The sequence below is a fragment of the Stegastes partitus genome, unplaced genomic scaffold, assembly GCF_000690725.1.
Source record: "Stegastes partitus isolate 25-593 unplaced genomic scaffold, Stegastes_partitus-1.0.2 Scaffold15, whole genome shotgun sequence".
Lineage (NCBI taxonomy): Eukaryota > Metazoa > Chordata > Actinopteri > Pomacentridae > Stegastes > Stegastes partitus.
Window position 1 is genome coordinate 763,626 of NW_007577746.1, and position 11,389 is coordinate 775,014.

At 44.3% G+C, this 11,389-nt stretch overlaps 2 protein-coding genes across 3 annotated transcripts in view; both read right to left on the reverse strand.

The window, feature by feature from the left end:
• The window catches only part of tmpoa (thymopoietin a), a 37,761-nt gene extending 34,610 nt beyond the window's left edge, over positions 1–3,151 (reverse strand). The window contains exon 1 of the mRNA XM_008290304.1: positions 1,758–3,151. Coding sequence (XP_008288526.1) covers positions 1,758–2,000 — 243 coding nt within the window. The 5' untranslated portion in view covers positions 2,001–3,151. The remainder of the gene's footprint in view (positions 1–1,757) is intronic.
• Positions 3,152–3,231: 80 nt separating this feature from the next.
• Positions 3,232–10,748, reverse strand: strap (serine/threonine kinase receptor associated protein). 2 transcript variants are annotated; one of them, XM_008290283.1, is made up of 10 exons: positions 10,329–10,748; positions 9,775–9,910; positions 9,042–9,123; positions 8,328–8,400; positions 7,333–7,432; positions 6,963–7,100; positions 6,000–6,136; positions 5,729–5,878; positions 4,367–4,450; positions 3,232–3,998 (listed from the first exon to the last, which is right to left on the reverse strand). In XM_008290283.1, exons 1-10 carry the CDS (start codon positions 10,438–10,440, stop codon positions 3,937–3,939), a joined length of 1,074 nt encoding a protein of 357 aa, XP_008288505.1. In that variant the 5' UTR covers positions 10,441–10,748; the 3' UTR covers positions 3,232–3,936. The 2 variants fall into 2 exon arrangements, with proteins under 2 accessions (XP_008288505.1, XP_008288513.1); XM_008290291.1 differs by lacking the exon at positions 4,367–4,450.
• Between the last annotated feature and the right edge of the window lie 641 nt (positions 10,749–11,389).

An 11,389-nucleotide genomic window follows, 5' to 3' on the forward strand; every position in this document is an offset into this window, starting at 1 on the left:
GTGAGGATTAAGATGTATAGACGATGGATGGATGTTTCTGGACTGTGGGAGGAAGCCGGAGAACCCGGAGAGAACCCACGCTGCACGGGGAGAACATGCTAACTCCACGCAGAACGATCCCGGGACGCGAACCAGCGACCTTCTAGCTGTGAGGCAATAGTGCTAACCACCAAGTCACCTTGCAGCCCCCAAATCAAGATGCAAATTAAATAAAATTTCACACTAGTGCTGCTGCCAAACATTACCTTTCAGACTGACTCAGTGTAATTAACTGATGAACAAATTGGTCACCAGGCGGTACGATGACGATACTCTACTACATGTGCTGCAGACAGTGTGGGTGATGTTGGAAATAACGGAGTCGGAGTCACTCTGCTGGACAAACTGCGATAAAACCATTTCGAAATTACCCCTAGCATCTTTTTTTCTGGGTTATGTTCAATAAAAACGTGTTCATATCAGCAGACATCAGACACAGTGCATGTAGATACTTCTGTCTCTGTGGTAAGCCCAGACCAACAGATAAAATCAGCTGATCGATGAATCATACAAAACAAAGAAAAGCACCAAATCTGGACATTCAAGTTGACACCAAAGAAAGTTTCATACTTCTGGTGGACTTGCATGGTTACCGGATTATCAAACTACTTTTCTGTCATTTTATTGACGAGCTCTGGGCACCTGACAGTTGATGACACATGACTGATCAGCTCATAATCACTGCATGCTAACAGTTGTAGACAGGCTCGTAAAAGTCAGCGTGCTCTCCGGGTCATGCTGCAGAGGAACGTTATTGACCTGCTCCACAGTATTTGAGGAATGCAGGCGGTCTGTGGCTGCAGGGGGATTATTATTTTTAAAAAAACAGATGAGTGCTGCTAAGAATTCAAAGTAAGCAGCTAAACATGTGCAACACTTCTCAGCATTAACTTTCATTTACAGGGGAAAAATAAAATACATTTAAAAAGTCAGCATCTTTTCATCAGTTTCTATATTTAAGTGTGGCTCATCTCAGGTATAAACAGCTGGCTCTATGATCCGGAGCAGGACTCTGGGCTGCTGTGGTGGTGTTGTAACACCAGGGACACTCCTCCGACCAGAGCTGAGGCAAAGCGGGAAACTCTGTGGGAGGGAAGTGAAAGCTGGATGTGGGATTCTGGTTTGTGATCAGGGTTCGGCCGCACGTTCATTCATGTGTGTTTGGTGTAAAACTTCCCAAACACGAGTCCACTGACTTTTCGGAGAGGCTGGAGAACAGAAAGGGGTCTCATGGAAAAATGTTCGGCAGCCGCATTTCAAAATAAAGTGCTTGAGAATTTGATGAAAGTAAAAAAAAAACTGAAAGTATTTTTCTGTCGTTAGCTGATGAACAGAGAGCAACCGGCGGACTCTTTGGGTGGAAACCGACGGCAAAAAATAAAAAATAAATAAAACAAATAAAGCCCCAGTCCAGTCGATGGAGGGTCTCTGTGCTAAAGCAGATCAGAGGTTTATGGCAACGTGGGCAAACATCAGAAGCATCTGCTCACTAGTGAGGAGCTTCTCTTGTTATTTTCTATGTGTTAGAGGACTTCACAGACGGTTCATCAGAAACCATGTGGTGGATAAACGCTTAGTGTATTTCTATATGTCGGCAGCTGAGCAGAGAAAAGCTCAGAACTAGTTGGTAAACTTGGAGCACCGGCTCTGCTCTGCGCAGGTGTGGAAGCTTCTGCAAACCAACCACCGCTGATCCAGAGGCGGATGAACAAACTCACCCTGCCGGAGGAGCGACTTCTGCTGGAGACGACGGGCGGCGGCAGCTCCTCGTCGCTGGAGAAGGCGTCCAGAGTTGTGGCCGGGACATGCTTCTTGTTCTGAGCGGTCAGGTTCTTCAGATAGAGCTGCACGTACACGTCCTTGTTGGGGTTGCCGCTCGGTAGCTCCACGTTGTGGGCCAGCAGCTCGCTCTTCAGCTTGTCCTTGGTGAGCACAGACGGGTCGTCCAGGTACTCCGGCATGTCGGCGGGCAGATGGAGGGACACAATCTCACCGTGGCCCGGGTAAGTTAGCTAGCTAACGCCGAGGAGGAACAAACCGAGGGAAGGTTCAGTCCGAGCGGAGCGGCTAACCAGCGCCTCTCACTGGATTCAAACCGCAAAACAACTGGTAGCTACGGAGCTTCAAAAGAAAAAAAAAGTGTCCCTCAGAGGAGAAGCAAGGAGCGAAAAAGGAAAATGAATGACTCGCTGCTGTTGTTCTCACTTCCTCCGCCGCGCAGAAAAATGGAGAAATGAAAGCGAGGCGCGGTGCAGCTGTTGGGGGAGCAGTCCGAGCAGGCCGAGGGATCATGGGACGACCATGGGGATGACCCGGGCTGGAAGTGGCCGCCTGGGAACAAGCACTCCTATTGGTCAGACGCTGTTACAACGCGCCTTCTGATTGGTGGAAAATGTGTTGGTGTTGGAATCAAACCACAGCTCGCTTGTTTTGTTTCCTCACAGTTGTTTGAAAGGAATATTCAAAGCGAAGACTTGTGGGACACAGTCGATCCTGATAATCGTGTTAGAACAGGAGCCTTCAGACTGGTTCTCCCAGAAATCCCGTAACCGTCGAATCTGACCTTTGGTTTAAGAACGACTTTGCATCTGTAGGAATGTCCTACTTTACTGATCTAATAGTTGATCTAATGTCCATGTTTACATGGAGAGCATGGAAGCATGTAGGTTTTCTATGGACGTTATTGTCTGCAGATCTCGAAGTTGTTTTGTAATCTATATTTTTTGCAGCAGCACTGTATCAGCCATTAACGTGGTGTTGTGTCCCTCTATTAAAGCCAATGAGTACTACACTGTTTGTGTCAAAACATCTTTATCAGTTAAAATCCTCCAGTCTCATAACCTCTAGTCGTTTAAATAGTTAATCGTTAAGTAATAAAAACAAGTTTCTCATGAATATGCAGACTGCTACTGTTTTCCATCTAGAAACCCCTGGCTGTTGGTTTCCAGTGATTAACAAAGCTAATTAAAAATACATGATGCATTGCCCAAAAGGCAACTGATATCAGTTTATATTGGCAATATCACCTCAAATCATGTATCTGTTCAGAGTTTATATCATGGTTTAGCTTAATTAAAAGAACTCTGTGTATAGCAAGTATAGGGGGAAATAAACAAAAACACCACAACAACATTTACATTTGGCACAGATGGAATGGAAAAAGCAATTAAAAAAACACCCAAATCTGTTTTGTGCATAACTTACAAATAAAACCGAAATGCATTTATTTCATCACTGGACACAAATGAAGACAATAACCAAATTGGAAAAACCCAGTGACATTTCTTTCTGTTCCACTTTGTCACAAAACAATATTTTCTTTTATTTGAACACATAACTTCATATACTCAACCAGTACAACACAAGCAAATACTCAAAGCAATGTTTCTTTTTGTTTTCTCTTTTGGAAGAAATGAAGGCGTATTAACTTTTGCACAAACTGTGCAACTACCTCCAGTATCCTTGTAACTATGAACTGAAAACATATGCGTTGGTCCAGCTCGTTAAATACCTTCTTTTTGAAACCAAAACTGAATCATGTCGTTTGGGGTTCATGGTATAGAGGGAAGTTAAAATAAGTTTAAGCAGACAGAACTGGGCTGATCAGAGAGAAAGCAGGCAGCGATGAAGCGACACTCACAGCTCTACTGCTTTACTCTGCAGCCCATACTGTCCATATGACTCTAAATCAGTGTGTGATGTTAATGTGTGTGTGGGTGTGTGATCGTTGGTCTATGACAGGACAGTCATAACATCCACATCATTTCCTGATGGACGGAGATGCTCTGGACTCTGCTCCTCGCTGGGCCTGATAGAACACACTGGAGCACCCCTCCGCTCATCTCCTTTCCTTCTACCTTTTTTCTCATCTGGTTTCCAAACGGTAGCCCTTTGTTCTCAGGCTTTGATCTCAGGGGTCGGGGTGTACAGCTGCTCAGAGTTCTCTGCCCCAAGGTCCTCTGAGAATGCAAAACAAAAGAATAGGAGGAAGAATTAGAACAATCTGATACATGACATGACCCCGGCATCGCTGCCACTGCACAGCATCCTGCAATAGCTGATGCTGGCAGGAGTCCGTTTCTATGACCTTTTCCAGATGTGTTCTTTAAAGCACAGATAGGTGGTCAGCAGGTTTCTCAGCAGATGTTTTAAAGCCTAGAGAGTTGCTTCATTGTTGACATTTTTTTTTTCTTGAAACAAGGAAATTTGCATTTAGGTGGAGGAAGTAAAGCTGAAGTGGGATAAACATGTAACATCTATCAAGCAAACATCACCTTTAAAAATATACACTAATCAGCCACAACTTTAAAATCAAAACAGCTCTGACCCATCAAGGCATGTACTCCATCCACAGACGTCTGAAGGTGTCCTGTGGTATCAGGCAAGATGTTAGCAGCAGATCCTCCAAGTTCTGTAAAGTGGGAGGTGGGGATTTTGTTGTAAGTGTGCCCCACAGATGTTCAATCAGATTGAGATCTGGAGAATTTGGAGGCCAAATCAACTCCGTAAACTCTTTTCATGTTCTCCAAACGCCCCCTGAACAATGTGTGCGGTACAGTAGGGAGCTCTGTCCTGCTGAAAAAGGCCACTGCCATCAGATAATGCTGTGCCCATGCTACAGTACGTCTTCCCTGCGATTAAACCACACAGCCCAGCCCCCGTCTCCCCACACATCAATAAGTCCACGGTCTTGTCACCGGTTTACTGGCTGTGCTCCCTTGAACTACTTATGGTAGGTACAACTTACTGTATACCAGGAACATCCAGTAAGACCTGCTGTTTTGAAGCTGTCCTGACCCAGTCATCTAGCCATCACACATTGGTCACAGGTGTTCAGATCTTTACACTCCCCTCTTCCTGCTTCCAACACATCAACTTCAAGAAGGGACAGTTCTCTTGCTTTCCTATTATATCCCACGCCACGACAGCTGCCACTGCAACCAGATACTCAATGTTATTTACTTCACCTGCCAGTGGTTTTAATTCTGTGGCCCATCAGTGTATTAGGAAGCAAGTGAACAGTCAATTCATGAAGAGTTTGAAAAAACAGTTGGCAACTTTCAAGTCCAAGAAAATGTCCTCAGAGTTGTCTCAGATAGAAATAGATAAATAAAAGACCAAGTTGCACTGTTGGAGCTGTGGGATCCAAGCCCTTCCTGTCCCTGTTTTGACCCTTTTTCAAATCTGTCACTCAAAACTCCCAACTACACTGCTGTACTACATGTCTCCATGATCCTATTAAAACTGCCACCAGGACCCACATTAGAAGAAGTGAGATCCTAACTTCTAGTGTAAAATACTTCAACTTTGATTCCCACAGACAGGAAGACAAGTGATCAGTTTTCTAGTATTCTGTAAGAGGACCTGCATTTCAACAAACGTTCCAACCGGCTTCAGAGGTAAACGTTGCAGGTCGTATTGTCCAGCATACATCTGTTATACAACATCTCTCTCTGAATGAAGATCATCTTATACAATATCTATATTGGTAATTTGGTTTCTCTGTACTTGTACGTGTGCAATGACAATAGATCTGATTCTATTCTATATACATCTACCATGTTACTTTTCAGCATATATAAATATAAATAGGTAATATTTCCATTCTGCAGCTGCATTTTCATCATGTCTACCAGATTCTGTGACCAGCAGTAACCACATCAACAAGTGTTTTAAGTTGGAGAGTTACCAGGAAGGACACACTTCCACAGCCCATAGGTTTTTCCCACCGCCGTCTGCCACAGCCGGAGCGTGCCGTCCTCGGAGCCACTGGCGTACAGCTCCCCATCCGGACTGAATCGAACGCAGTGGACGGGGCCAAAATGACCCTTATAGGACTCTGCAGACAAGAGCAACAGCAGCAATATTCAACTGAGTCATGTTTTGCTTGGTGGTGGGCCTTTTCAGTCATGCACTCTTTTCTGTTAGTCTGTACAGTAACCAAGCTCTGTGTTCCTCACCCAGCTCTTCTTTAGTGCTATAGTCAAATTTGTAGAGTTTGAAGTCCTCTCCACCGGCAACAAAGAAGTCTTTGTCTGGATGGAGGGAGGCTGAGTTGATAGGAGCCGGGGCCTCCACGGTCTTGATCAGTTCCAAGCTTGATAACACAAACAATTATTACTACACAAGACAATCATCAGATAACCAGCAACACTCATGTTATAAGAATGTTCTAACATTGCTATTTCTGTATTTAAGTATGGTGAAACACAACGTAAGCATTCCTACAAGGTCTGGTGCTTTACCATGCAAAGAGTAAAGGCACTTTGATGTTTACGTGTGTGTGCGTGCGGACCTGTGCATTCCTTGAGCACGGACACACACTCCTCCATTAATACCACAAATAGGGAACATATCCGTCTGCCACATAGACAAGTCAAGTTGCCCTTCACATCGACCACAGGAATATACATCGGCTTCCTGCGGATGTTGTTGAAAGGCTAGCGGTGATTTGGAACTTTTTGCTGGCTATATGAGAAAAAGTGCAGCAGCTGGCTACAGACTGGACTCTAGCAGCTTGTCTATGGTTATTCCTGGGGTTTGCCAGGAATTATGGAATAAGCTGCAGCTGAAGTTTGTTTCCTTTACAGTCAATGTCAGTGGACAGACACAGCAAAGAATATTTATGGAGAATCTGGAACTTCCCACATTCGATTTAAAGCCGATACCATCTGAAGTACTTCCAAAGTCTGGCAGCAACTACTTTCACTACTTGTGAAATGTTTAATTACAAACGTGCGGATAATGACAAATCTCCTCGCACAGCTTCAACACAAGCATTTCATTTGCATTTCTAAGTCCCGAACTTTGGGCAGGACAGAGATGTCCGCACTAGATGACACAGCATGAACTGTCTATTAAAACAGAAAGAAAATCACTTAAAGTGTTCTGGTGTGACTTTTTATGGTGAGAGCACAAAGTACCTCAAAGCATTGTAGAAAGCAATCGTCTTTCCATATGTGATCACGACAATCTCTCCATCAGCCACATACTCCATGCTGCTCACTGACGTGTCAAATGTCAGCGTCTTCACCTCCTCCATGGAGCTTCTGTTCCACAACCTGGACACGGACACGGACACACACACACACACGCACACAGACACACACACAGACACACACACTATAATATCAAAAACATCTCCGGTGTATCTGCTGTCAGAGAAGTGACTTTTCAGACGGATAAGTCTCTGCTACAGCACAAAGCAGTCACAGTCAGGATGAGCTGAAGGTGTGGCACACACATTAGGATCTTGAAGAATAAAGGTAAACCATAACAAGACAGTGCACTGACCGTATGGTTTTGTCATCAGCAGCTGACAGGATCTGCTTGTCGTTGTTACACCACAGAGCTTTCTTAATGGCTGAGGTGTGACCTGCAATCTCCTGCGGTGCTGAAGGAAACACAGAGGCAACGGTCTCGATTTCAAATCAGAAACTATGCAGGCCGAGCACAATGCCTGTTTTCCATTTTGACGACATCTACACTTTTCACCAGTAACTTTAACGTGGACTCGCACATCATTCTGTACAACAGAACGTTCCCTGTGTTCCCTCTCCTGGTCTGGCTGCACCACACTATCATTTTGCTATCGGGGACAAAAAATTCTATTCTATTTATTTATATAGCATCAGTTCACAACATATGTCATCTCATTGCACTTCACACAGTAAGGGAACGACCTTGTGAACTTTGGACAGAGAACCCAACAAAGGGTCAGGGAAGCTGGCCATCTGCCTCAACTGGTTGGGTCAGAGTAGGGATAAGGGGAGTGGGGGATAGCAGGACGGGTTGGGGTGTTTGTTTTGTATTTCTTTAAACCAATCACAGTTGTCATGGGCAGAGCTAAGCAAAGGATGTAGATCAGTGTTCCCTCAAAGTAGTGACAGGTGGAATATCTGCATGCAGGGAGATGAGTGTTGTGAGTAAAGTGTATAATCGTAGCAGGACTGCCTCACTGCATGATCCAAATCCTCTGCAAAACCTGAAATTTTCAGCGTGGCAGGTTGCCGTTCAGAGGTTGTTTTTGTTGTTTCCCGTAGTAAAGACACCAGTAACAGAGACAAAGCCGACTGAAATGATCGGTGGCTCGTACCGCACCCTACATCCTGGGAGTCAGACCAGCATCACCGACATGTGTCTCCAGTAGAGGACAGTGTTGCACCGACCACAGCAGAATTTACAGGAAATTATGAAGCAGCTCAAAACTCAGCAAAATGCATCAAACTCTACAGTTAGCTTCAGGTACAGTTGCTTAATTCTGTTACCTCTTTGGCATGTTCACTCACCTGCTTCAGGATTGCTGAGATCATATATGCGCAGCAGCTTATCATTGCCGCCAGTCAGCAGACAGTTGCTGTCCTGAGGAGCACAGGCAGAAGTTTGGGTCGGGCATGAGCACAAGCTTTCTACTTGCACATGTGACAATTAGCAAAGTTCAGCGAACAAAACATTTCATTCAATTCAATTAAACGCAACTCAGTTTTATTTATTTAAAGCTAATTCACGCACAAAGCCATCTCATAGCACTTCACTTAGTAAGACGACGACCATACACATTTTAAACAGAGAACCAAACAAAGTTCTCTTTGGATTTTCTATGAGCAAGCAGTCAGCGAACGTGGAAAGGAACCAAAAACCCCACCCCCACCCCCGGCCCCCGGTAGAGGCTTCCCACTTTCAGCCTGTGCAGATCTTCACTTATGACGCTGGTCAAGAAGACAAACAATGGGTCATATCAGCTGGCACTAACTAGAACCAATTCCATGACTGCATCTGATGACAGGCCAAGATTTTGTGGGAGAAGTATATTCAACCACTGACTGTACACACATAATCCGAGGAATCATCACTGATCTGTAATTACCTGCTATACCATCTACTACAGATTAAAATCTCAAATTTCAACAGACTGTTATTGGCAGGGCAAAAATGAGTAGGGGCTGATTATAATCACAAAGCTGTCATCTGAGGAGTTTATAGCATTCAAGAGCTGAACTGACCTGAGTGAAGCTGACAGTCTTGACGATGTGTTTGTGTGCCAGGGAGAGGACCTCGTCTCCACTCACTGCATCCCACACCTTTCTGGAAAGCACACACGTGATCTTTTAACTGACAACGGTTTATGTAGATTTAAAAACGCCCGTCTTTCCAATCAACATGTGTCAAATGAGAATCTGTTCAGTGATTTAGAAGAAAGAACTAAGAAGATACAGAGAAAGGAAAAGCAAATGCATGTTTAGAACTCAATAAATAAACCTCTAATCTCTGACACACATATCATGCAAGGAGTAGGACAGCTCTGCAGCACAGGTAACCGTGGTAATCCACCTCAGTTTAAAGGGAACCTATTTGTATTAGCAGAAAGCCTGAATTAATTAAGCCCAAAGAGAGAAAGTTCATTAAATAATCGAGCTGCATGAACAGACCACGAGATAAAAACAAATATCGCCTCCTCCAATGCACACATTTTATTTACCTGACTGGTGATCAATCACCACTTTGTTGTAATCAATATTAACTGACCAAATGAAATGATTTACACATCTACAAAGAACACAGTGTGTTAAAACACCCCTAAAAATTGTGTGCAGTGTTTGATGTGAGACAAATCGCCTGTAAACTGAGGTCTTGACGTGAAAGAAAAATGAGTCAGCAAGAGATGTATTGAGGATGACTGGGTGTCTGGACTCATTATAGGTGTGTTAACCTCCTGCAGTGCACACTCCCACTTACGCTGTGAAGTCAGCAGCGGCGGTGGCTGCCTTGGTGGCGTCTGTGTTCAGAGTGGCTCCCCAGACAGCGCCTTTGTGACCCAGAAACGTTCCTATCCAGTCCCCTGTGTCTCCCTGGCGCAACATGGGCTTGCCATCTGACAAAGCAGAGCAGGGAGGACAGAGATGTTCCAGTGGACAGTGTAATAGCAGATGGCAGCACTGACAGAGCCTGTGTTACAGTCAACAGGTGTGTCCTGGCCCGGCTCACTTTGATGACGTCTCCTTTTTGCCTTGTAACGGCAGCTTGAGGAAGCCACTGTCTACTGACAACACATTTTATTCCAAGCGCTTAAAAATTACCAAACACAAACATTTTCTTTAAAAGTAGCCTGTTCAAGTATGTTTTAAAAAATAAAATAAAGCCAGTTGATACTACTGAGAACTGAAACTGAGGTCTCACAAAGCTGCCGGACTCAGGAGGGAAGACTTCTGCTATCAGATTGACGTTTTCAACATGAAACAGTGAATTTTCTATGAAGCTCTTTTTCCTAACAAACTCTTTACTGGTCTCACCCTTGCAGGCGCTGATGAGGAAGTAGCCATAAGGAGTGATTCCGCTGAAGGCCAGGTCCACCACAGGCCGGGTGTGACCGGAGCAGGTGAGAGGAGTTTGCCTCATCGCCATGGTCCTCCACCCGGGCAGCAGACGGTTGTCACTGGGAGGAGACGGTACAACGCTAGCGGCTAGCTAGCTAGCTAGCAAGCTGGATAAGCTAGCGGGCTAGCAGGAAGACAAGACAACAAGCTAACGAGTAGTCTGTTGAATAATTTCTGTTGGCTAGCAGCTGGTCAGACTGTAAATGAGTAAGAATCAGCCGTAGGTTTATTAAAGTGAACGTCGGGTCTCCCTCCCAGCGCAGGAACGGCTATCGTGCTAATAGCTACAACATTGCAACTAACTAGCAACGTGCGGCGCTGAGCGGCTACAGGAGAGATCATATACCGCTCACAGCCACACGGAGCTTCACAATAAAAGTCTCCTCACTCTGGCTCAGGACTGGATCAGTTACTAAAACACCGTGAGATGACTCATAAATATGAACGAAAAATGTATATGATTACAACAGTGAAGAAATTCAGTCATCATAATGAAATGTTATTTCACTCCGTTCTTTTCACTTCAACAGTTCATTATTACTTATTTTCAGCAGTTTCAAAATCAGTTTTCTGAAGTCTGTTTTCATTTTCAGTATGCCATTTCCAAAGTGGCTGCTCTGTCATTTCTTAGCAATAAAATCCAGCTTCATTGGACTGGTACCAATCGGGCCATCCGTTGCAGAAATAAATATAAATAAAACCAACCCAGGAGGCTGGAAAGACTTTCTGAGATCAAAGTGCTTTTAAAGTTATAATCTTTCAGATAAGAATGACATCAGATCCAGTTTCTATACATTTAATGGCTAGAATTCTTTTAGCAATGACCACTTAGTGTATTTAAATGACCCAGATATGAATTAAGTGTTGAGGGATCGTCGGCTACACGTCTGTTGTACGATGAACACATGTTGAGAGTAAATCTCTGCTGCTCTGTGTTGTGTTTAATCATGATCATACCTTCTGACTAAGACACCACT

What these genes read in the sequence shown, in the direction of transcription:
- strap (XM_008290283.1), bottom strand. Translation starts at nt 10,440, where the DNA reads ATGGCGATGAGGCAAACTCCTCTCACCTGCTCCGGTCACACCCGGCCT. An exon ending in CCTCATCAGCGCCTGCAAGG is followed by an intron (nt 9,911 to 10,328) that starts GTGAGACCAGTA and finishes CTGCTTTGTCAG; the next exon opens with ATGGCAAGCCCATGTTGCGC. An exon ending in TGGAGTACATGCCTTGATGG is followed by an intron (nt 3,999 to 4,366) that starts GTCAGAGCTGTT and finishes TTGCATTCTCAG; the next exon opens with AGGACCTTGGGGCAGAGAAC.